The sequence below is a fragment of the Macrotis lagotis genome, chromosome 7 (genome assembly GCF_037893015.1).
Source record: "Macrotis lagotis isolate mMagLag1 chromosome 7, bilby.v1.9.chrom.fasta, whole genome shotgun sequence".
Lineage (NCBI taxonomy): Eukaryota > Metazoa > Chordata > Mammalia > Peramelemorphia > Peramelidae > Macrotis > Macrotis lagotis.
In genome coordinates this window covers 186,301,100-186,328,032 of record NC_133664.1, presented here as the reverse complement: position 1 = coordinate 186,328,032, position 26,933 = coordinate 186,301,100, and the positions used below count along the sequence as shown (strand labels likewise).

Below are 26,933 nucleotides of genomic sequence, written 5' to 3'. Positions count from 1 at the left end.
ACAGAGAGAGTCAGGGAAAGACAGGGAAAGACAGAGATAGTGAGACAGAGAGGGAGGAGGGAGAGGGAGGGAGGGAGGGAGGGAGGGAGAGAGAGAGAGAGAGAGAGAGAGAGAGAGAGAGAGAGAGAGAGAGAGAGAGAGAATGAAAATGGACATTAATTTTTGAGATTCTAATGATAAACCTGGGAAATCAATTTTCAATTTCAGAGACAAGTTGCTTTGGTTCTCAATTTATTTGGCTTGTTGACATGGCCATGATGAGGTCATATAGTGGAGAAATTTGAAATTCTTCATAATCAGCAAAACCTGGAAGGTTTCTGAGACATCCTGTGACTTACCTACTGTTGAGATCAAAGTTAAGTAACTTTCTGTAGGAGAGCCATTTAAAGATAGAGAGCCAAGTAAAGGATATTAGACTGAAAATGAACTTTACAGCTTGAGTAGTGCATATGCTTCTTCTTTTGATAAGAAAAAAATATTAAGAGGTATAAAATGAACATGGTAGGATCTGTGGCTCACACCAGGGGCTCTGGTGAAGCCTATGGATTCCTTAGCAAAATGTTTTTAATTCATAAAAATACTTTAAAATATAAGAGAAGTGAATTATATTGAGATATGATTTTCAAAATCTAAAAAAAAGTTAAAAGACCCCAGGATAAGAACTTTTTTCTAATGTATTCCACTTCTATAGAGAGTAGAATAAAGGCATATTAGTGAAAATTAATTAGTGGTATAATTTTTCCAAGAAAAGAGAAACAAGTGGATCCTCAGAAGAAGTTTCATAAGGAAGATGCATCATGAGCTAAATTTTAAAAGATATTCAGGAATATATATGTGTGTGTGTGTGTGTGTGTGTGTGTATACATATGTTTTAAATATATATATATATATATATATATAATAATGAAACAGCTGTCTCCAGAGCTGCCAATAATCTTTTAATTGCCAAATATTTTCTCAATCTTTACCCTTCTTGAACTTTCTGCAGCCTTTGACACTGTTGATCATCCTCTTCTCCTGGATACAAATACATCTCTAGGTTTTCATAATACTCTCTTCTCTGATTTACCTGCTTAACCACACCCTCTTGGACCTTCATGCCTACTAACCATGGGTACCTCCCAAGTCTCTGGCCTGCCCTTTTTCTCTTCATCCTCAAAACTGTATCATTCCATGATCTCCTTAGCTCCCATGGACTTAATTATCTTTTTTGCAAATGATTCTAAGACCTATTCGTTTAACTGAAACCTCTTTTCTGACCTGTAATACTGTATCACCAATTTCCTATCTCTAAACAAATGTTCTATAGATATCTTAAGCTAAACATATCCAAAGCCCATTATTTTCTCACCAAAATTATCACTCCTTCCTAACTTACCTGTTATTGTCAAGGATGCTGGGATCCTCCTAGTGACCCTGGCTTTGTAACCTGGGAGTCACCTTCAGTTCTGCCTTACACTCATCCCACCATTTCTAATCTTTTACCAAGTCATTTCTACCTTTATTCAATGAATTTCATCGATTACATATGACCTCCATGATTATAATTATAGGTAGCGTTTTGAATTTTAAAGTATTTCACAACCTTGCCCCTTTCTGCTTTTTTCATTCTTTTTATACTTTACTTCTTACCATGAATTCTATGACTTAGGTGCATGAGTTTCTTTCTGTTCCTTGAATCTAGTAACATTCTCTTCCTTCTCTGTCTTCTGACTTCACTGGATTCCTTTAAGACTCAATTCAAATTCTACCTTCTACAAAAAGTAGTCCAGTCTTCCCACTGCTAATGTCTCCCCTCTGAGTTTTCCTAGATAGAGAGATAGATATACATGTATAGATATATCACATGTATATATACATACATACATCTGCTTGTGGGGGGGGATGAGAGTTTCTAAAAACCAGGGATTGTTTTTATCTTCTTTGTATTCTCACCACTTAACATTCCTTGTATATAATAAGGTCCTTAATATAAGACTGAAAACTGATTAACTCTACTCATATTTTCCACAAATTCTTCCCTTTCCCAAATTTCTAATTTCTGTTGAAGACATCATTGTTCTTTTAGTCTCCCATGTTTGTAAATTCATCATTATCCTGAATAATTCCTTATCCCAATTCTAATCATTTCCCAAAGCTTGCCATTCCTAGAACTTGTCTCACATCTGACCTCTTCTCTCCACTCCCATAGATACTACCTTATTTCAGGCCTTGATCATCTTTCATCTAGATTAGTGAAGCTGTGAAATCTACTTGAACTCCCACTTTCTCCCCAGTCCAGTGCATATTGCATACTGGTGTCAAAGTAATTTTCCTCACGTTCACATCTGATCTTGTGAATCCTCATCTCTATTAGATCTAGTGGCTTTCTATTTTCTTTGGGATAAACTGTAAACTCAGTTTAGCTTTAAAACCCTTAATGATCTAGCCCCATTCTGTCTTTTTAGATTATTGGGCATTATTCCTCTTCTCATACTCTTCAATCTAGCCAAATTGGGTTTCTCTTTGTTCTTCACACATACCACTCTATCTCCCATATCAGTGCTTTTGTAGTAACTATCCGTCATGCCAGGACTGTACTCCTTTGACGCCACTTAACAGAGTCATTCTCTTCCTTTAAGGTATAGTTCATGGGGCAGGAGTAGAGGGTAGTGTATTATTCCTGGAGTCAGGAGGACCTGAGTCTCAGACATTTGATATTTACTAGTTGTGTGACCTTGGGCTAGTCACTTAAACCCCATTGTCTTGCCAGAAAAAAAATATTTAGCTCATATATCATCCATCTTCTACTTGAAGCCCTTCTGATGTTCCCAACTAATCATACCTTACCTTCCCTCTAACTACTTGGATACAATTGCATTTGTTCACTTTATTTTGTATATTTATATATGAAAGTGATATTTCCCCCATTATAAGATTCTTGCAAGTAAGTACTATTTGATTCCTAATTCCTATATCCACACCATCTAGTGCAATAATTGGTATATAGTAGGCACTTAATAAATACTTATTACTTGGTTGGTTGGTTGATTCATTAAGGATACTTTTGATATATATGTAGATTTTCTCATAAAGATTTTGCAGAGAAGTGCAAAAAGCTGATAATCGTTGAAATTTTTTGGATCATCTTTTTCATCAGTAAACATGTCAGGGATTTTTGTTGTTTGTTGTTCTTTATTTCAGATACCTTGAGAGTCTGACTCAACATTCTCAAAATTGTTCCACTTTCACCATTGAGTTCTTCCTCTATAAATACAATGATACTTCACATCTGAATTTTTTTCTACTATTTCTACTATTTCTATTTCCATATGTAGCACATCAGTAATCAACTTTGGCAGCTCCACAGTCATTGATGAAGAAAATTTTGTTTAAAACCCTTATCAAGATTTTTCTTTTTTATAATTTATTTTGTTGTCCTTGAAGTTTCATCCTTAAAAACCTTCAGTTTCTTCTGGTTTAATTAGGTTTCTCCCCAAGCTTTCTGTAAATGTATTTCAATACTGATAATAATTCTGCACCATCTTATGTACGATTTTATTTATTTATTTTTTAGGTTTTTTTTTTTTTGCAAGGCAAATGGGGTTAAGTGGCTTGCCCAAGGCCACACTGCTATGTAATTATTAAGTGTCTGAGGCCGAATTTGAACTCAGGTACTCCTGACTCCAGGTGCTCTGTCCATTGTGCCACCTAGCTGCCCCCATTTTATTTTTTTAAAAATTGTTTTAAACTGATTTTTTCCCCTTAGGTAATATATTTTACATGACCTGGAGATTAATTTTGTTGACTGAGGTAGTTTTCTAACTTCTTTTTGCCTCTTCATTATAGCAACTGGTTTATTTAGATACTTATCCTTAGAAATTAACATATTAAAAATCTGTTCTTTTATTCATATCCCATTTTGACTAGCTTATAAATAAGTCAAGTTGGAGCTATTCCAATATTCTGTCTTCTTATCTTTATTTCTTCTACTTTAGTATTGATTTTGGTTTTTGGTCTAAGTCAATGATCTGGTATAGACTGAGAAATAATTCAGAAATGACTTCTACATTGATAACTAGTCATTTGCTACCTATTAGATGTAGTCAATGTTCCTATTTGAGTATAGTTGACTTTCTGAAAACAAGAAGGGGAAAGCTTTGGGAAAGCTTTGAATTACTTTTTTTTCTTAGCCCATTCCCATGATGTCTTATCATTTGACGGTTTCCAGAATAACACATGTGTGGTATGAAGTAGAGAAGATAGCACTGAATGCTGATCAGTTGTTCATATTTGTTTTTGGTTTTCATCAGGGATAATATATGTAAAGGTTGACAAACTTTAAAGCACTATATGAATTTAAATGACAATATTTTTAACAACCTTACAAAATCCCTTCATGTTATAACTTCTTTTTTTTTTAAGTTTTTGCAAGGCAAGCAGGGATAAGTGGCTTACCCAAGGCCACACAGCTAGGTAATTATTAAGTATCTGAGACCGGATTTGAACCCAGGTACTCCTGACTCCAAGGCCAGTGCTTTATCCACTACGCCACCTAGCTGCCCCCCATGTTATAACTTCTTGAGGAAAAGATGGAATCTTAGAAGTTCTGAATTTGTAGTCATAAGAGCTGAGTTCACACCCAGTGCCTCTGACACTTACCACTTTAATGACCTTGGACAAGGCACTTGACCTATTTATTGTCTCAGTTTCCTCATCAGATGGTTTCAAAGGTCCTGTCTAGCTCTAAATCTATGAACCCACAATTTTTAAAAATAACCTTAGTAGGGGCAGCTAGGTGGCAGAGTGGACAGAGCAGTGGCCCTGGAGTCAGGAGGACCTGAGTTCAGATTGAGCCTCAGACATTTAATGATTACTTAGCTGTATGAACTTGGGCAAGTCACTTAACCCCATTACCTTGCAAAAAACAAATAAATAAATAAATAAGACCTCAGGAGCTCTCCAAGCTCTCCTTATTGTTATTTTAATTTAAGCACATATGTAACTTGAACTGAGAGGATAAAGAATATTCTTGTTTGTAAAAAGGTTGGAGAAGAGTGCAGAAAGATTGAAACCTATGAGAAAGTCACTTTGAAATAGTAGATTTATCATTAAGGTTTGAAGGCATCATATACATTTAGCCAAAGTTAAAGAAAAACTGTTTAGGAATTGTTATTTATTATTTTATCCAGATTCTAGTAATTGTTAATCATTTAAATCTGACTCTTCCAATTTTTGATGATATTGACGTGGTTCTGATCCATTTCAGTATTTCTCTGTCATATCTTCAAACTTACTTTGTTCAAGGTTTATAAGTATATGGGAAGACTCTGATCTGTTTTGTTTGCCTTTTAATTTAAATTTATTCAACTATTCTCTTATCTAAAAATAGCAAAACATAGATTGGTGATGTAAACTTTAATCTGTGGAAAAAGTTGCACTACCAATCAATGTTTTGCTATTGCAGATAGGAGGATGTTAAATATAAATATGTGCATATATTTATATATATATGTAAGTTTTCTCACACATAATTTTTATCTTAGAATAGTAGTAAAGGAATCTTGAAAAGTAATCTAGTACAATTTCTTTTTATGGTAACTTTCAGGCTGTTTCTTATTCTATAAATTTTATCACCCCATGCTTGAATGCTTTTCTGTGATTATTCTGTAGTCCAACCCATGGTAGAGTATGTTCCCTCATTGCTTCTCTGCCCCACCCTAGTTTGAGGTTTGCTTAGCATCAAGAACAAATTTTTATGCTTTGGATTTCCATTCAAATATTATGCAGGTTAATATTTGAATATCCTGAATAGGATGAGGGTGCTTTTGTTCCACCATGTTTTATTAGAATGTGCAGGATTCAATGAATTCCTCACCATGTAAGTAAGTCTTAATTATGGACTTTCTTTTAATAGCATTATTTCTTTTAGCTTTGGTCTTATCTTAAACCACTGATTTCTCCTTCCTGAATTATCCTATGCTGACGATGGTATAAAAAGTCCCCAGATACTCTCTTATCCTTTTGTTTCTTTAGTCTGAATTGGTAGTTTGACTAGAGGAGCCTTCTCAGACTAATCATACTAATTGAAGTAGCAAAGTCATATGAACATTGGTAAATTTTTTTCATGGATAATATTTGCCTACTTTGACAAACGTTGTTTTAGCTATTGCTATTCTAAAGGTTTCTTATAACTATTATATCTAAAATCTTTTTTTTAGTTTTATCTTAGATTTCTTAGACCTCATGAGGAAAAATATTTCACTGTATACTTCAGTGTATATTCAAGTTCATTTCTAATTCCTTGGATCTATACAATTCAGCAGTTTGGAATTAATGTCTAATCCCTTAATCTGTGTAACTCAGAATCCTATGCATAACTACTCTCTATAGAACTTCCATAAAATTACAAATTTATTGTTTCTCTGATGAGAATAGATGTATAAAATGATCAAAAGAACACTGCTATATTTTTAAAAGTCTCACTGAAATGTTTCTATTGAAGGAGTCAGAGAAGAATGACTCCAAAGAAAACTAAGGCACAATTTTTGATAGAAAATAGTTTTTTTAAATAGAATTTTTACAAATTGTGAAGGACTAAGATGTTACTGTTTTTCCCATTCTAAAAACTGAAGAAACTAAAGTACTTTGACCAAAACAATAAAAATTAGAAACAATTCTATATTTAGCATGGTTCCCTTCACAATTCAGATGAGTATAAATAATATCAATTTCCATGAAGTGAAGTCCTTATCAGATGAGATTTGCTTTTTTGTTATTGCGAAATACTGAGAAATATCATTCATCCAAGTAAAGTGACAATTCATATTATATCTAGAGTGTTAACTTTCTCTGCAGAGAATCACCTCTTGTTGACTTTGTGTGATGTGATACCTTCAACACAGAAAATGGGGGAGCTCTTGTCACTGAAGTGTCCATGTTTTCCTCTTTTTGATGAGATATCTGATTATAATTAGCTATAATTAAACATTAGATTAAATTACAAACACTGAAGGACAGTGCAATATCCTTTATCATTTGATTTCCTACATCAGCAATTTGAATCCATACTATTATAAAAATAATACAAATAGGGGCATCTAGGTGGCGCAGTGGATAAGAGCACCGACCCTGGAGTCAGGAGTACCTGAGTTCAAATCCAGCCTCAGACACTTAATAATTACCTAGCTGTGTGGTCTTGGGCAAGCCACTTAACCCCATTTGCCTTGCAAAAACCTAAAAAAATAATAATAATACAAATAGAATGCTAACCAACATCATTTAAGTGGAAACAAGATATAAGATTAGATAATCTAACATTTATGCTCTAACTGTAAGGGAGAGATGTTTGCTTAATATATGGCAAAGATAAGATTAGGCAATTTAATTTTATGTATTAAATACATAAAAGGGCCAAATGTAATTCTTGCATTACCTAATTTAATGTAGTGTATGTCATAATACAAAGTTGAAATTAAACATTTTTATTATATCATCACCCTAATTCAAATATACAGATAATTTTTTGCTGCAAGGTGGTGGCTTGGGTTCTATATTTGACAAGCATAAATATAACAAAACCTTTCAAAAGTTTACTCAGTTCTTTTCTCAATCAAGTATTTATTAAGTGTATACTATGTGCAAAACTGTAATGAATGCTTATGGTATTAGTACAAAAAATTAAATAAAACCTACTTCAAAAAGCTAATTTAAGGAGGTAAAGGCTTAATTCAGAAGATGGTTTATGAGCTCTATCATAAAGGAAGAACTCTGTTAGTTATAGCTAAGGAGTATATTCCAAATATGTGGGATAACCATAGCAAAGGTATAGAGACCTGGAGTATGATGTTGAGAAGCAGGAAAAAAAAAGATTAGTTTGGTTATTTTGGAAAGTGTTACAGAAGGTCTAATTTCCAGTGACACTAGTTAGAATGATGTGGGTTGCATTGAACAGGGAAGAAACTTACAGCAAGGAGACCTATGGGAAGGCATTTGCACTATTCTAGATGAGAAATGATGAGTATGTCACCCAAAGTGATGGTGGTATAAATGGAGAATAGGTCACATGTGAAAAATGTTGAGGTAAAAACATCAGTTTGCAATTAATCATATATGTGGGATGATGAGGAGAAAAAGAACCTTGGAAGAAGAAAAATGATGGAATCAGCAAGAATTAAGGAAATTTGGAAGAGGGGAGGGTTTGGGAAGATAATGAGTTCGATTTTAGACTTGTTAAGCTTGTTAAGCTGAGACTTCAAATTTAAAATGTCCACTAAGCATTAGGAAGAAACTCAAAGTAGAGACTCGTTGCTGGAAATATAGAAAGAGGGTGTCACAAACATCTTAGTGCAATTTCAAGACATTGGGACAATATATAGAAATGAATTGTGTGTGTGTGTGTGTGTGTGTGTGTGTGTGTGTGTGTGTGATCTATAGAGATGAAGTTATGAGTGCTGATGTGGTTACTGAGAGAGAGAGAGAGACAGAGAGAGAGAGAGAGAGACAGAGACAGACAGAGACAGACAGAGACAGACAGAGACAGAGAAAGAGAGAGAGAGAGAATAAAAGGAGACAAGAGCCTCAGTCAGAACTTTGTGAAACTTCTTGTATAGTAGGTAATTAAAAGTGACCACTCAAATGTATTTTATTATGAAGTATGTTCTTGTCCTACTTTGGTCTTATTGTGCTGTGAATATTATTCAAAACCTAGTGCAACACAGCATAAACACTGGCATGATTTAAAAAGCTGGAAAGGCTTGGATTGGTGACATTTTATGTAATTGTTTTCCAAGGGACAGTGTAGCTACAGTTTAAATATATTCCTCATATCTCATCATTACAATTCGAATTCCAGAATTCTGTCTACTAAGGTATGGAAAGAACATCCTCTGTGTCCAAGAGGAAGTACTCACATTGATGAAAACATGTCTTTTTAAGGGTTTGAAGTAAATTAGGAGGCTGTTTTGCTCAGCATTTGTTTGATTTGGAACAAGATGAAGAATCACAGCTTTTCAGAATTAAAAAAGGATGTCAGCCCCAATCTGATTCAGTTTATGCCTGGGGGTGGGGGAGGAGAGAATCTCCTTTACAACATACCTAACAAGCAATCATTTTCTTAAAGGGCATCTCATATTAGGGAACTATTATCTCCCAGAGTATTCCATTCCAGTTTTGGATAACTAATTGTTAGGAAATTTATTTTGTTTTTTTCTTTATATTAAGTTGAATTTTCTAAATGTTTTAGAGAATTGTCCTCATAGGAAGATTTTACCATAATCCATGGAACATGGTTACTATTTAAACAATTACAGCAGTTTATACTAAACTCTCTGTGTCACAATGAGATTTCTAAATAGCTACTTTTTTGCTATGTCTGGTTTTCCATGAAGAAACATCTCTACCTCTAATTCCACTTAAGTCTGACACTAAACATGCCAGAAATGATTTGAATCATTCTGATTAGTAGTGTAAATTAAGTTTTCATTTGTTTGTTTCAACTCAATTAGCATTTCTTTAATTTTTAAAAAGTAAACCTATGCAACAGGGACCATGCAACCTGGGAAAGAAAAGGAAATGAAATAATAAAATAACTGTCTACATATTTGCAAGGCTGTCAGATGAAAGAAAATTTAAGCTTGAATTCAAGAAAATTTCATAACAATTAGAATTATCTAAAAAGATGCCTTGTGTGTTTTTAAATAGATCTTAGGGCAAAAAATTGATGAATATATGTTGAGAATCTTGTAAGAGGAAATTCTTTTTCAGATATGGGGTGGTATTAGAGACCAATGAGGTTGCTTTTGACTAAAATCCTATGACTCTGATTTCCTGATCCTCCCAATTGTTGGTTTTCTCTTCTGCCTCTGGTTGTCATGCGCTATATCTATCTGTTGCCATGTTGTTATCTGCTTGAGAGAATATAAGTTCCATGAGAAGGACAGTTTCATTTTTTACTTTATGTCCCCAGCATTTAGCATAGAACCTTTCACATAGTATGTGTTCAAGTAGTATCTGTTAATTTGAATTAAATATATTGAACATAAACCACAGAACTATACTGTGGTTTTGAATGTTTAGGGAAGTGAAAAAGACCAAATAATGGATAAATAAGCCAACTTTTGTTAATGATATACTTTGAATTTTTCTTTACTTTGATGAACAGCTTGCCATATCTAAAAACAAATTAACATGCCATCTTGAAAATTATAAATTAGGAGATAGTGGGAAGAGTAAAGTAATAGAATCAAGCAACATTTAGGTTTTGAAATCTTTAGTAATAAGAGTTTGAAATACTTATTTGAGAGGATGAGACTACTGTTTATGTAAAATTTATTCTGTTCACTGGATTCTAGCCTACCCAGCTTTCTTCTTTCTCTGTGTCCTAAGATCTATGAAGTATAGATCCAATTTAAATCTTATGATTCACTTTTCCATGAACTCAGACCTTAACCTTCAAGATAATTGTTTAAGACTGACTGTATGCATATATGTGTGTGTAAAGAGAGAGAGATTTTGTTTGTGGAGATTTGCTTCCCAGATAACTCAATATATTTGTGTTTTTTTTACAAATTATACAATTTACAAGTATCTCTAACTTGGCTATTTTGTAAGCCCCCTAAGGATTATTTATATGAGAGTTTTTCCTTTAAATTTCTATCATTCCTAGTACATTAAAAAAGTAAGACTGTTTACAGAAAAATTTTGAGAAACTATGCACATTGGTGGCTAGAATTTATATTTATGGATTGAACTTTATTAGTATATGAATTAAAATATATCTACCTCTACTATAATGCCAGATAAATATGGATTTATTTGAAATCAGTTAAGAACCTTTTGAAAAAAATAAACATCAGTTTGAATTCTCTTTGTAATTTTTTTAAAGGAGAGCCTAGTTCATCAGTTACCACCTGAGGGTTTGCCACAGGCCAGGTTTGCCCATTTTTTTTAATCTTCATTTACTTTCTAAGATAATTCTTTAGCCATGATAACCCTAAAAATGCTACTTTCATATTTTTGGCAGTGAGTATACTACACGACCCCCTGGACACACTTCTTCCATAAATAATACTGTACTTTCCAGTGGTAAGTAATCTCAGAAAAGCTGGCCCCCGTGTACTGTGTTGAAATGGGCAAATGAGTACTTAGGCAAATTATACATTTGCATTGTATCTCCTTTTTGTCTACTTCCTTCTTTGTGTAGATTCAAGCTCTGGATTTTTGACTATGGCCTCTGATCATCTTGATTCCAAATTGCAATATGAAAAAGAGGAAACAGTACAATCATCTTCTATAATGATAGAAAACCAAGGTGAGATGTAAAATGACAGAAGTACTTTTATCTTAAAACTGGACAAAATTAAACTATTATCTCTGAGAACTTTCTAACAAAAAGTTCTAATTTCTTTAACCCATTATCTTCTCCCCCAAATCTACTCCTCCAAATTTTCTTTATTTGTCAAGCTCACCACTATCATCTTAGTTATACAGGTTCAGAACTTAAGTAATAATTAATTCTTCATTTTTCTTTACCCCACATATCTAGACAGTTGATAAGTCTTATAGATACTACAATAATAACATCTTTTCTATCTGTCCCCTTCTCAACACCCAGAATTATGGTCACTGCACTAGTTGAAGTTCCTCATTAAATTATAAGGGAATTAAGGACCAGGGAAGCTAAGAAACTTGCCCAAAGAAACCCAGGGAATATATCAGAAGTAGGATGTTCTTCTGATTCCATAGCTAGTCTTCTTTTCATTGTATCATGCTGTAACTCTCAATGAAACACTCCACAATTTGACTCTTACCTGATTTCCAGGTTTATTTCATATTTCTCTGTTTCTTTTAACTCAATCTTCTTTCTCTACATCAGTCCTGGAATATATTTCCTTTTCATTTCCACTTCTTAGTCCATAGGTTAGTTCAAGACTCTTATCAAGAGCTAACTTATACTCAAATATTTCCTGATTCCCTCAGCTGTCAATACTCTTTCTTTTCTGAAATTACCATGTATTTGTTTATCTTTATCCCCTTTGTAAAATATCAACTTTCTGAAGAATAGGACTACATTTTTTTCTTAAATTTTGTCTCTATCTCTAGCACAGGGCATTTCATATGGCAAAAGTATAATAAATATATGTTAAGTTGAATTGAATTGTAGGTAAGAAAACTATTGGGTAAACATTACCTTGTTTGCTGTTTTTTTGCTTCTTTTGAGGACAGAATGAGAGGAAATGGATCTAAACTACATTGTAAAGATATTTGATGGAACTTGAAAATTTCCTAATTCTGATAGTGATTTGACATTAGAACAGATTACTGAAAGAGGACCTATATACTTTACCTACTTCCCTGGAATTATTTAAAATCTAATCTAGTCTTTTCAGAATGATTTAACATCTAATTTACCCAAAAGGCAATGATATTGGCAAGGGGGCGGAGCCAAGATGGCAACAAGAGAGGATCCTCTCTCAGGCACTCTCTCATAAAACTTATAAACTAAGGACTCTAACTAAATTTTCAAGAGACAGAACCCACAGAGGGACCCAGTGAGGCAATTCTCCTACTCAAGGTAACCTGGAAAAGAGCAGAAAGGCTCCGTTCTCTGGAGTTGGAGGGGCGGCCCATCAGAGGGGTGGCCCCTAAGAGAGAGCGAAAGAACTTCAGCCTCCTGGAGGCAGCCCCAGGGCACTGGGAGCCGCAGCTCACAGCAGCAGGGGAGTTTCCTAATCTATGCCCAGGGGAGCACCGAGCATAACTTGGGGGAAAAGCGGGGGGGGGGAGAACCTCTGCCAGAGTGAGCATGTGAAGCCCAGCCCCCACAGCACACAGCAAGCAGAGTGGCCAAAGCAGTTCAGATCCAGGAAACAGAAGCAGGCAGAGCCCATAAGCAGGAGCCCCCAGGACATGAGCCCATTGAACCTAGGGAGGGGAGTGAAGAGAGAGACTGCAGAGCTCTGTCCTCTGCCCCTGGAACAGTACTCTGGGGTTCTGACCACATTCAGATCCTGATCACAGTCTAGGGCCCCCTACAGAACAGCAGGGGCCCCCTCACCTCAGCCCCGAGGAAGAGGGGGGGGTGGCTTATGGCCATTCACAGACAAGGAGGGAGGACAGAGCCTCACACACTGAGATCCTTGTGGCAGTGTCCCAAAAGCTCAGGAAGCACCCCCAAAACAGGCTTAGGCTGGGAAAATTAGCAAGCAGAGAAAAAACAGGAATACCATTGAGAAATATTTTGCAAATGAGCCCAAGAAGGATCAAAATACTCAGTCTGAAGATGAGGAAGCACAAGCTTCTGCATCTAAAGATGCCAAGAAAAACAGAAATTGGACTCAGGCTATGACAGCTCAAAAAAGACTTTGAAAATAAAGTGAGGGAGATAGAAGGAAAAACTGGGAAAAGAAATGAGAGAGATGCAGGAAAAACATGAAAATGAAGTCAACAGCTTAGTCAAGGAAATCCAAAAAAATGCTGAAGAAAATAGCATGCTAAAAACCAGCTTAGGTCAAATGGATAAAACAGTTCAAAAAGTTCTTGAGGAGAAGAATGCTTTAAAAAGCAGAATTGACCAGATGGAAAAAGAGATAAGAAAGCTCTCTGAGGAAAACAAATCCTTCAGACAAAGAATAAAACTCAGGGAGACTGATGAATTTACGAGAAATCAGGAATCAATACTTCAAAACCAAAAGAATGAAAAATTAGAAGAAAATGTGAAACATCTCATTGAAAAAACAACTAGAAAACAGATTTAGGAAAGATAATTTAAAAATTATTGGAATACCTGAAAGTCATGATCAGGAAAAGAGCTTTAACATCATTTTCAAAGAATTACTACAGGAAAATTGCCCTGATATCCTAGAAGCAGAGGGCAAAATAGAAATGAAGAGAATCTACCGATCCCCCCCCTAAGAAAGAGATCCCAAAAAAACCAACCCCTAGGAATATTATAGCCAAGTTCCAGAACTCCCAAGTCAAAGAGAAAATATTGCAAGCAGCCAGAAGGACACAATTCAAATACTGTGGAGCTGCAATCAGGATCTCACAAGACTTAGCAGCAACTACATTAAAAGCTCATAGGGCTTGGAATATAATATACCGCAAGGCAAAAGAGCTTAGAATGCAACTGAGAATCAACTACCGAGCAAAACTGAATGTCCTCTTCCAGGGAAAAAGATGGACTTTCAATGAACCAGGGGAATTTCAAATGTTCCTGTTAGAATGGCCAGAGCTGAACAGAAGGTTTGATCTTCAAATACAGAACTCAGGTGAAGCATAGAGATTGGAGGAAAAGGGGAAAATATGAGGGACTTAATGATGATGAACTGCATGTATTCCTGTATAGAAAAATGATACTGATAATACTCATATGAACCTTCTCAATTAACAGAGCAGGTAGAAGAAGAGTTTATAGATGAAGCAAAGGAGAAAGCTGAATTTGAAGATAAAATATGGTGTAAAAATGGAGTCAATAGAAAAAAGGGAAATAAAATGGGAGGAAGAAAAAGGAGAGGGTTAATAGGGCAAGATATTTCATGTAATAAGATTTTTCCTTTATTACAGTGAGCCATTGCAATGATATGGAAGGGGGGGAGGCAAGGGGGAATGAGGGAATCTTCACTCTCATCAGAGGTGGCTAGGAGAGGAAACAGCATATATACTCAATGGGGTATAGACATCTGGAGTAAGAAGGAGAGGGGGGGACAGGGGGAAAGGGGGGATATGAGTGATGGAGGAGAGGATGGACCATGGAGGGAGAGTGATCAGATATAACACATTTTCTTTTTTACTTCTTTCAAGGGGCTGGGATTGGATGGCCTGTCTGGGACCATAGGGTCAGATGGATGCTGGGCCTAAGGGGTGGTATGGGGCCTCAGGGCCTCCTGGCCCCAGGACCAGGGATCTGTCTGCTGCGCCACTCAGCTACCCTACAGCAGAGACAGAGTGAAAGGAAGAGAAAATATAGTATATGGTAGTGGAGAAATAAGAAAGGAGGGAGTTGCGATCAGCAATGACAATGGTGGAAAAATATGGAAGTAACTTTTGTGATGGACTTATCATAAAGAATGTGATCCACCCATGACAGAGTTGGTGGTTTTGGAACACAGACCGAAGCACATTTTTTATTATTATTTTTTTTTGGGGGGGGGTGCAGGGCAAATGGGGCTGGGTGGCCTGCCTGGGGCCACACAGCAGGGTGATAGTTGGGTGTCTGAGGCCAGATTTGGACCTGGGTGCTCCTGGCTCAAGGGCCAGTGCTCTGTCCAGCACCCAGCTGCCCCTACTATTATTACTATTTTTATTTTATTTTGGGTCTTTTTTTTCTTTTTTTGGTTTTTCCAGGGCAGTGGGGGTGGGGTGGCTTGCATGTCACACAGCTGGGTGATTGTTGGGTGTACGGGGCCGGATATGGGCTCCGGTGCTCCTGGTTCCAGGGCTGGTGCTCCGTCCACTGCGCCACCTGGACATACCTATAATTATTACTATTATTTTTTTAATTTTAATTTTTTTCTCTCCCCTTTATCGCTCAAGTGAGTCTATTTTTTGGGGGGCGAGAGGGTATTTTGTTTACTCTTTTTTTTTTTTTTGCAAGGCAAACGGGGTTAAGTGGCTTGCCCAAGGCCACACAGCTAGGTAATTATTAAGTGTCTGAGACCGGATTTGAACCCAGGTACTCCTAACTCCAAGGCCGGTGCTTTATCCACTATGCCACCTAGCCACCCCTATTTTGTTTACTCTTAAACAAGAATATTTTATTAATGTATAAAAAACATTATTTGTACAAAATGAGAATAAATATTAAGTTTAAAAAAAAAGAAAATGTAATAATCCAGTTCAAGCTGACTCCAGAAAACCCCTGCTTCCAGGACAGCATAGCAACAAAAAATGTACCTTAAGACTGAGCACTTGAATGAATCTCTTAGGTGAATTTTGGATTTATCATGGTTATACATATAAAGCTCATATCAGATTGCTTTCTGTCGGGGGGGAGGGGAGGAGAAAAATGTAAAACTCAAAACCTTGAAAAAAATTATCGTTGATGAAAACTACTGTTGCTTGAAGTTGGAAAAGTAAACATTTAATTTTTAAAAATGAAAAAAAAAAGAAAGAAAAATGCCCTTCCAACCAAGTGATACTGAGAATAAGTTGTGGCTTTTTAGCCGCTTTTAGCTGGATATCACTATGCTTGTCTTCATTGAAAATCTAGGTCAATGACAAAAAAAGGGGAAGGAAAATAAACCAACTATTTCCTGAGGTAAAAATATTTCAGATGGACTAGTAATAATGTAGACATTCCTATTATATAGGTCAATAGATGGGTATTATTGGCTGGCTAAGCTAGTCAGTGGCTCAGTAAATATTTATTAAGTGTCTGCATTGTGCTAAACAGTGGGGAATACAAAAACAGAGGAGAGATAGTCCCTGCCCTCAAGGAGCTCACAATCAAATGGAGAGAAAAGAAGCAAACAAATATTACAAACTAGCTATATAGATGATAAACAAAAAAATAACTGAGAGAGAAAACACTAGTAAGCTGTGGAGGATATGATTTTACTGGAGACTTGAGGAAAGTCAGGAGCTGAAAAGAAGAGGGAAAAACATTGCAAGTATAGGTGACAGCCAGAGAAAATGCCTTGAGCTAAAAGATGAAGTATCCTGTTTGTGGAATAACAAAGAGACCAGGGTGGTAGATTGATGAGAACATATTGGAGAATAAGATATGACTGGAAAGGCAGTAGGGAACTGAGTTATAAAGGACTTTGAATGACAAATAGAGGAACCTTTTTCACCAAAATCAAATTCAAGTAACTGCACCAGGATTCTTTTTATATCTGCCAAATTAATATTATATACACTTTGGGATTTTTCATTTCAAACTTGCTTATATTATACTTGAAGAGAACAGCAATCAAACTACTTGACCCAGCTATACCAACAAGACCTATAAAAGAGAAATACATATATATATATATATATATATATATATATATATATATATATATATATACACCAAAAACATTTATAAAAACTTTTTGTAATCACAAAAAAATGAAAATTAAGGCAATAGCCATTTGTTAGGGAATGCTAAAAACAAATTATGACATATGAGTGTAATAGAGTATTAGTGTTTCATTTTTTTAAATGACAAAATGAATGGTTTAATAGAAAAGACCTGAATGAAATGGTACAGAGTGAAATGAAATTAATCAGGGCAATTCATATAATAAGAACAACATTGTAAGGAAACGCAACTTTGAACACCTTCAGAACTTTGATCAATCCAATGGTAAATCACAATTCCAGGGAATCAAAAATGAAGGATGCTGCCCACCTCCTGACATGTGATGACCTCAAGAAGAGAATGACACATACACTTTTGTACATGGGCAATGTGGGAAATTACTTTGCTTTATTATTCATGGGATTTCTTTTCTTTTTTGATCAAAATGGAAGGTGTTAGGAAGAAAAAAATAAGAACTTGGCAATTGAAACTTTTAATTTATCTTAAAAAAATTTACATACCTCCCTTCTTTACAGAGATAGAAAATATAGATGTGGAACATATTATATAAACTGTTAGATGTGATTGATATGTTGCTTAATTTTGCTGAACTACTTTTGTCTCTTTTTTATTCTTAGTTTCAAGGGATAGACTCACTAGAGAAAAGAAAAAAACAATAAATTTGACATTAAAGATGATAAAAATAAAAATTTTAAAATAATCATAATTATTTTAAATAGTGAAAATATATGAATTAAAAATTAGCTTTGCCTCTTTAATCTATAGCTTTTTATCTAAAGAGAATAGCATTAAGTTAAAGAAAAATCACTTTCACATGTGAATTAGACATGTGGAATCCCTAATATATATATATATATATATATATATATATATATATATATATATATATATATATATATATATATATACATATATGCCAACCCTTTCTCAATTTCTTATTGATATAGGAGTGATATAGTTTAAGTATCTTATTATCTCTTTTAACATGTTGTGCGTATTCCTTTTACCTATTAAATTATAAGCTCCTTAAGAGAAAGGGCTTTACTCTCTGTCTCTGAATCTATGGAACCTTATATATATAGTAGGCTTAATAAGTATTTGTTGAATGGAATTCATCTAAGTGGGCAGCACCTCTCTAATTAAGTGCCATGCTGGCTATATAACATCATTTTCATTTTTATTAGCAAGTTATACCCATTGTCTTTGAACACTGAGGAATTATTTCTGTAGATTTTTCCAGTTCTAGTCAATTTTAATTTTTAGAGCTTTATATGTATCTATGTATGGGTAAATTTATATGTATATATTTACATCTTAAAGACCCCAAAGGATTGTTCATGCCCCCCTCATCTCTTCTTTTATCTCTTTCTAATAACATTTTCTTATTTAATATATTCTTTTGTGTGTTTCTCTCACAGACAAAAATTTAGCTAATGAAGATATTCCTCTTCAAGTCTCTGTGGATGAAAAGAAAACCACATTAAATTTGGTAAGACCCTAGGCCAATGCTGTTATTAAAGATGATCATAGTATTCAGAGATTATCATAGAATTAGATCTGGCAAAGACTTTAGACGCCATCTAACCTATTACCCTGATTTCACATATAAAGACCTGTGCTCCAGAGAAGTTAAATGACTTCTAAGGTAAGTTAGTGAATAATCAAACTGGGTTTTTAACACTGGTTGACTAATTTCAGATCCAAGACCCTTTATGATTATAATGATGATAACATTCTAAATTTCTCTTTTACTGTACTTTTTCAAAGAACTTCCATAAACATAATGTCATGACATCAGTTTCCACAGATAGAATTTATTAAACCCATATTTTGATATCTGCTATCTTTATTTTTTCAATACTTCAAGGATCCACAGTTTTATTATTCTAAGTATTTTTGTCCACCCCTGTATAGTTGATGGCCCTTCCACACGTTTCTAAACCAAATTCACCAAATACTATGACTTAAAACATAAGGCAACAGAGCCTATGGTGATGAGCCTCTTCCTATTTATGATTGCTTTTTGGAAAACAATGAAGACCTATACTTAGGGTTTTATTTAAAATCTTTTCAGCATGGTAAGACTTGTGAAACTTGTGTTTGATAGTCTATTTTCAATGCATTCTTCTTTACAAGTAGAACACTGTTCTATAACAATTAAAACAATAGTTTTAATTATGAAAGAGGTAATAATTTTATGCCCAATGAAAACAACATTCACTGTATATATATATACATATATATATATATATATATATATAAAATAAAATTCCTGTCCACATTCTCTTTTCTATATCAACACATTTCATGCTAAACTTTGTGTCAAAATAACCCTCAAAGGTTTGTATTTTCCTACCTCTCTAGAAGGGAAATAGTGTGGTGTCTGTTGTGTATTGGAAGAAACACTGATGTTCAATTTAGGAGACCTGTGTTCAAGTTTTGGTTTTTTATTATTTTCTACCCATATGACTGTGAATAACTCATAAAACCTGTCTGAATTACCCTCTGCATGGGGTAGAATGAAAAATAATTATATTTTTACTGTCTTCCTCTTAGGATTACTGTGTGGAAAGTGCTTTATAAATTGTGATATTCTATGTGAATGCACATTAACATTGTAAATAATATTTACTCTCAGTATTAGCCCCATCTCTTTTCAGTATATCCTTTCCTTTCCATTCTTCCCTGACTAAAATATATCCAAATTCTTTAGACTATTTTGAGCCTACAGTGAACGATCTCTTCCTTCTCTCAAGTCATAGCACTTTTGGTCAATGTCCATTGATCTAAGCAATTAATCATTATCTTTTTTGTTGCCTTTTACTTATTGACTTTTCATGTCTTTATGCTTTACCTCCCTAACTAGATTATAAAATCCTAGAGTATGCTACTTTCCATTCCCCAGGTTCTCAGACCTTGCTTTGCAATATGCTAAATATGCATTAAATGTTTACTCTTAGGGAGGAAAAATCCAAAAAAACTTTATAAAGAACTGATTTGTAAGGGGCGGCTAGGTGGCGCAGTGGATAGAGCACTGACCCTGGAGTCAGGAGTACCTGAGTTCAAATCCAGCCTCAGACACTTAATAATTACCTAGCTGTGTGGCCTTGGACAAGCCACTTAACCCCATTACCTTATTAAAAACTAAAAAAAAAAAACCTGATTTGTAGCAGTCCTCTGGTGGTTCTTTATAATGCCTTACATCTAAAAATTTTAGGAAACCAAAGAAGAAACCAAAGAAGAACCCCAAGCAATTACAAAATGTAAAGAAGACTATACCACTGGAGGAGGTAAGAAGAATTTTCTACCACTTCTCTATTGATGTAGAATCTCACCTAGAGAAGCTAAAATTTTGATACTTGGCCTAGGACCAAAATAATAAATGGAAGCCAATATTTAACTCCATTTTTGTCTCTTCTCCCTTGAAACTTCAATGAATCTGTGATCTAATCAATAAAGGTATTCCCTCCAACAATGAAAATCACAACCCATTCATACTTTTTCTTTTTCTGTCCATGGTCAATCTGTGAATCTTGCTGAGTCTCCTGACATTCCATGAGAGAGAGGTTGTCCATTGTTTACCCTTTGTTCTCATTACATGACTAGTTCACCTCTTTTTCTGATCATTCACGTCTTTGTTGATATCCTTTATACCAATTCTCCCACACAACTCTTCTCTGGTCATTTGTTGTTGTCTACTTCTGCCCACCATGAATTGAATTTTTTAGGTCACCTACTACTCATATTTTTCTCAAATCATATATTGTTCCATGACTCACAATAAAACATTTTCATCTGAAGAATATCAATATTAAAAAGATGTCTTTGTTTGATGTTTGAGGGGAAATCTTGGGGGGGTCATAACAAGCAAAACCCAATTCCAATTCAGGCAAATCAACTTTTCCTCCTTTTATTCAGTGTTAGATACTTTCATGGTTCATCTGTAATATCTGTTGAAAGTATATATATTAATTAAATAGAGTGCTAAATATGGAATCAGGAAGACCTGAATAAAAATTCTGCGATACTTACTAGTTGTAAAACCCTGGGCAAGTCACAAACTTCTTTTTTTTTTAAGAAAAAAAAAGAAAGATTTTATTTATTTTGATTTTTACAATTTTTCCCCCATTCTTGCTTCCCTCCCCCCACCCTCCACAGAAGGGTGTTAGTGTTTACATTGGTTCCATGTTATACATTGATCTCAGTTGAATGTGATAAGTCACAAACTTCTTAACCTCAGTTCCTTTACCTATAAATTGGAGATAAAACCTATTTCATGTGGTGGTTATGAGGATTAAATTATACACACATATACATATGTATGTGTGTATGTAGACACAACTATAGTGTTTTACAAACTTTAAAGTGTGATATAAATATTATTATTATTATTATTATTATTATTACTAATGGAGTGGCTCTATGGGCTTTTTTTTTCCATCTGTATGTCACGGTCTGAATCATTTAGCTCAAACTCTCTTGAGTGACTGTGGGCCTCACCAGGAGACTCTTCAGTATTCTAGATTTTCATACAGATGACTTACAAAAGGGAAAAATCTGGAAGACCTCACCATTTATAAGGCATCTTGCTTATTGTCCTAGAGAGCATTGATGATCATGGTATATACCTTTGGCAAGTCCTTGTCTCCCTCTTTTATGCCTCATTTAATAGTTATAGTCAAATACCTTCAAATACATTTTATCCCCTTTTATACATTTTTCTAAAATCTTATATGATTTTGTTATAGGACAGGAGATACTTTTTAATTTTTTTATTTTATCAAGCATTTCCCAATTGTATGTAAAAAAAAATTAACATTCGTTTCCTAAAATGTCTAAAATCTCCAAATTCAGAAATACTTTATTTTCATCTGTATCCAAGGAAAGAATCATCTATATTCAGAGAAGGAACATCTGTATCCAGAGAAAGAACTGTGGAGTTTGAACAAAGACCAAGGACTATTACCTTTAATTTAAAAAAAAGCTGATATCTTATTGTCTGATCTTGCTATCTCTTATACTTTATGTTTCTTCCTTAAGGATGTGATTTCTCTCTCATCACATTCAATTTGGATTAATGTATACCATGGAAACAATGTAAAGACTGGCAAATTGCCTTCTGTGGGGGGTGGGGGGAGGGAAGTAAGATTGGGGGGGAAATTGTAAAACCCAAAATAAATAAAATCTTTAAAATTAAAAAAAAAATTTTTGAAGGGAAACCTGAAGCTGTTTTATGATTTAGCAGATCAATTTTTTGTAACTAGCAAACAGTAAGCACAATGGAGGCATTATATTCTCTACTCCTTCCAATTCATTTGTATAACTATAAAAATGTAGCATACTGTGGGATATCATTTAGAAAAGTCTACCTGTTCCTACAGTTGTGCCTCAAAACAATAATGTCAGATGGTTACCTTTCATTTTTCCCACCTGCCTACACTGCTCTTAACAGTTTCAGTTGTCATTTCAGTTTTGTAAACTATGATTCTTGATACATTTGTAAAACACATTTAAAGCAAAGCACTTCTGATAAAGTGGTGCTAAATTCTAAGGTCCACTTCTTATAGAACACTCTCTAATCTCCCTTTGTTTTTCTTTTTTTGAGAAATATTTTGTTAAAGATTCAACCAACAAGAATTTATTAAAAGTTTTGAATTTTGCCTCTATATATTACTGTTAAGAAATGGGATAATATTTTTTCCACCATTCAGCTCCGGTAAGGACAGTTGTGATATCCATGATCTTAAAAGACTCAAGCCACATTCCAGATATTTTTGTAAATCACAGTTTTGCTTTCATCACTGAAACCAGTATAGTTTCAATGTTCTGATTGAAATAATCAGGACTTCAAAGTTTAAACAATAGTACCATAGCTAACATGATTTTTTGAAAGATACACTTTTACTACTTGTTCTTTTGGGTATTTAATTCATCTAAATGAAGGGATATTGATTAGTTGATATGATGTAACCAAAAGAAATCCTTTTTGCCTCTTAATAGAAGCTGCTGTTTCTACTACTCCAGTAACCAGTGTTAAATCAGTCAGCTTTAACCAAAGTGACCAGTAAGTTCATTTTATCAAATTTCATGAATGTTTCTTATTATTTTCTTGGGCATTATATTTGAAGTTCTTCTCTTTCTTATTTAGCAGCATTTCTACAAATGAAAAAGAGGTAGAGGTAAGTATGAAACATTTTCTACTTTTAGCTTTTATCAAATATAAAAAGGTCCTTAAGTTCATACAGTTATAACTGGGTCATGAATCCTATTTCTGCTTGTTTAACAGTATTGGGATTTGGTTTACTAAGGAGCACCTTCACCAAGACCCCTAGATATAGCAGATTCATTTATGTTTCTTGATGAAATCTTTTTTTAACATTTAAATCTTGTATTATTATTTTCACTCCTAATTCCTATACTCCTTTTATATTATTTTTATAATAGGCTGAATTTCTTAGATTATCTCTGGGATTTAAGTGTGACTGGTTTACCTTGGAAAAAAGAGTCAAGCTTGAAGAGAGGTCTCGAGATCTGGCTGAAGAGAATCTAAAAAAGGAGATCACTAACTGTTTAAAGTTATTAAAGGTTGGACTAAGAATATTTAGAACCTTATTTCTGTTCTCTGGAACATAGAAAGGATTGGGTAATATTACAAACAATTCTTTTTTATCTTTCAAAGGATTTTGATTTTAAGTCCATGCTTAGATGCTACTTCCTCTGTGAAGTTTTCCTTAACAATTCCAGTTATTTTCTCTTTTCCTTTCACATTAGCATATAGTTACTTATTTGTGTATTTGTGTGCTTAGACAATGTTTTATTTCTGTATCTCTATGTAACAGAATGCTTTGCCCATAATACGTTTGTTGAATTCATTTAAATGAAACTGTAGATCAGATTTGCTATTTTTTTCTACCATGCCATACTATTAACTCATTTGATTTGCAGTTCACTAAAATCCCAAGATTTTTTTCTCTCTCACATGAGGTAGTATCTAATCATACTTCTAAATTTGTGCCCCTGAAGCTGATTTTTTTAAACTCAAACACAAGATTTTATCTTTATTACATTTCATTTTCTTAGATTCAACCTATTGTTCCAGCTTATTAAGATCCTTTTAGATCCCAATTATGTCATCTAACATGTTAGACTCAACAAATTCTGTCATCACTTCCCCCTCAGAGTAATCTCCCATTTATATGTGTGTGGGGGAGGGGGAGGGGGATGTGCATGTGCACGCACACACACACACACACACACACACACACACACACACACACACGAAATTGAGATAGCTAATCATTCCAGAGATATCGATAGGCATATGTAAATATCTATAGACAGATGTCTATAGATAGATATGTCAACTTCCTGTTCCATATGCATATAATAAATGTTTTCTATGTGTTTATAGGTCTACTTGGTAAAATTACTGAGAAAAATATTAATAATACAGAGCCAAGGACAGATTCCTGGCATGCTTCATTAGAAACTTCTCTAAATATTGGCTATCATTTTTCTTTATTCTTGGTCTATTATGGAATGATAGCAACAAGAACAACAAGAACAATAATGAAAACAACAAAAACCTTTCTATCATTTTATCTCTGAAGCAGTAAGCAAGCTCTTTCCCTTACTTATTGCTAGCAATGAGAATTAGCTAAAAAGTCAACAAGGCTCCGTCCTCTTTTTGCATTTAGATCCCAAAGAAAAAGTTAAAATATTCATAAATAGTAATAGGAGGTCTTTGGGTTTCACAAAGGACTGAAGTGTATTTGTCCTACATTTAAAAGGAAAAACCAAAAACTGAACTGGGTATATCTTACAAATATTTCACTGGAGATAGTAGCTGGAATTGAGGATTTAGGCTGAAGAGTAGGGATGGGGGGGGCGGATAGGGGACAGCTAGGTGGCACAGTGGATAGAGAGCACTGGCCCTGGAATCAGGAGGACCTGAGTTCAAATCCAACCTCAGACAGCTAATAATTGCCTAGCTGCGTGACCTTGGGCAAGTCACTTAATCCTATTGCCATGAATGAATGAATGAATGAATGAGTAGGGATAGGTAAGGGTGTGAGGTAGAATTAGGGAATTGGATCTCCTCTTGCCTGTGAAACTAGGGCTAGGTAGAAAAGGTTGATAGTGAACCAGAGTCAGAGCATTAAACCTTTATCCTAGCTAATCCTGTCACTGCAAATTCACTCTAGATCAGAACTGGGAAGAGGTAAAAAATGAGTATTGGGTTTGGAAGGCTGTCCCATGCTGAGGGATCCTAGAAGGTGATCAGGAGGGTAAGGGTTCTGGAGACTGTGCCAAATGGCTTGTCCATAAATTTAATGAGCTAGAAACATCATGCCTCAAATATTTTATCTTTAGAGGTGATATGTTAGCTATCTTTGGGTACTAGAGCTTGATATACCTGATCATAAGGGCTAAACTAAGAACACTGGATGCAGATTGTAATCTAGGCAAGTCTTGGCTTGATATAAAGAAAAAAATGGAGAGTTTATTTTAAGAGATAATGGGTTGGGGTGGCTAGGTGGTGTAGTGGATAAAGCACCGGCCCTGGAGTCAGGAGTACCTGGGTTCAAATCTGGTCTTAGACACCTAATAATGACCTAGCTGTGTGGCCTTGGGCAAGCCATTTAACCCCGTTTGCCTTGCAAAAAAAAAAAAAACCTAAAAAAAAAGAGAGAGATAATGGGTTGTCCCTCAGCTAGGTATCTTCAGGTGATAACTAGATGGCAATCAAAAAGTTGCCAGGAGATTCCAGTTCAAGTATTCCTAGTTCAGATATGGTAAATAGCCCAAGGTCCTTTGAAGCTTTGAGATACTAGGAAGTGATAGCAGCAGAAGGAGTATAATTCAGTGGCTTTCATAACAAAAGAAATGGGTGAAAGGGACAAGCTATAGACTGAAAAACACAGGGAAGAGTTATAGGAATAAATAAAGTTATCAAGCACTTTACTATGTGGCAAACACATGGAAGGGAAATACAAAATCAAAGATCATTTCTGCTCTCAAAGATGCGAAATTCTAGCAAGGAGAGACTCTCTCTGTATATACATATATTTATGTATGGAGGGATATTTTTGTTCAAAAATCACAGCAATGGTGAGTCGAGTCATAGAGGAGTAAATTGGCACAAATGAGGAAAATATTCAACATTACTGAAGACCCCTTCCCCACCCCCTACTGTCCCAAAAAACCCACTGTCCAAAATCACCTTTGACTTACAGTTGGAACAGTCTTAGTTTTAATTATCTAGCAAATTGAAGGACAATCCTCAGTTTTACTTGCACGCTGCCCTGAGATATATACAATATTCTTTTTCCTTAGAAAAAATAAATAGAAATTTCTTACTGATCTAATTATTAAAGAAGTTTTCTTTAATAACTTTTTGCATTATATAGGGACTGCTATTATACTTTCATCTCAATGTAAGTTCAATAAAAAGATGGGGAAAATATGATCAAGTCCATACAATTATGAGAAATAACTTTCTTAGTTCATTCTGTATTGCTGCTAGCATCTATTTTTAATCCTGCTGTAAGCAGTAGGGTTTTTAAAGTTGTTAAGATTTTTTATGTTTTGGTGGGATACTTGAAAGCTTCAGACCTGTGATTTCATTAGCTTAGGGAATGCCTAGTGAAAGAGCACCCTCTTCCAATGCAGAGCTGTAATTGCTCTGAAACCTATTGCTTTAAGAAGAAAGTTACCTGGGGCAGTGAAAGGTTATATGACTGAAAGGTTATGTCAGTGAAAGGTTATATTACATAATCAGGAGATATCATAGATAGGACTTGAATCAAGGTTCCTTCTGACTTTTAAGTCTGTTCAGACCCTTGCAATCACCCTCCCACAATCACTCTGAAATCCAATATATTTTTCAGTCCTTTCCCCAAAGCAAAATTTCTAGGGAGTTTGTCAG

At 34.7% G+C, this 26,933-nt stretch overlaps 1 protein-coding gene across 1 annotated transcript in view; it reads left to right on the top strand.

Moving 5' to 3' along the window:
• IRAG2 (inositol 1,4,5-triphosphate receptor associated 2) overlaps nucleotides 1-26,933 on the top strand; it is a 134,194-nt gene that overhangs the window by 82,321 nt on the left and 24,940 nt on the right. Inside the window, 8 exon segments of the mRNA XM_074195309.1 lie at nucleotides 10,865-10,911; nucleotides 11,003-11,064; nucleotides 11,183-11,290; nucleotides 18,424-18,494; nucleotides 20,223-20,295; nucleotides 23,009-23,069; nucleotides 23,157-23,184; nucleotides 23,450-23,590. Coding sequence (XP_074051410.1) covers nucleotides 10,865-10,911; nucleotides 11,003-11,064; nucleotides 11,183-11,290; nucleotides 18,424-18,494; nucleotides 20,223-20,295; nucleotides 23,009-23,069; nucleotides 23,157-23,184; nucleotides 23,450-23,590 — 591 coding nt within the window.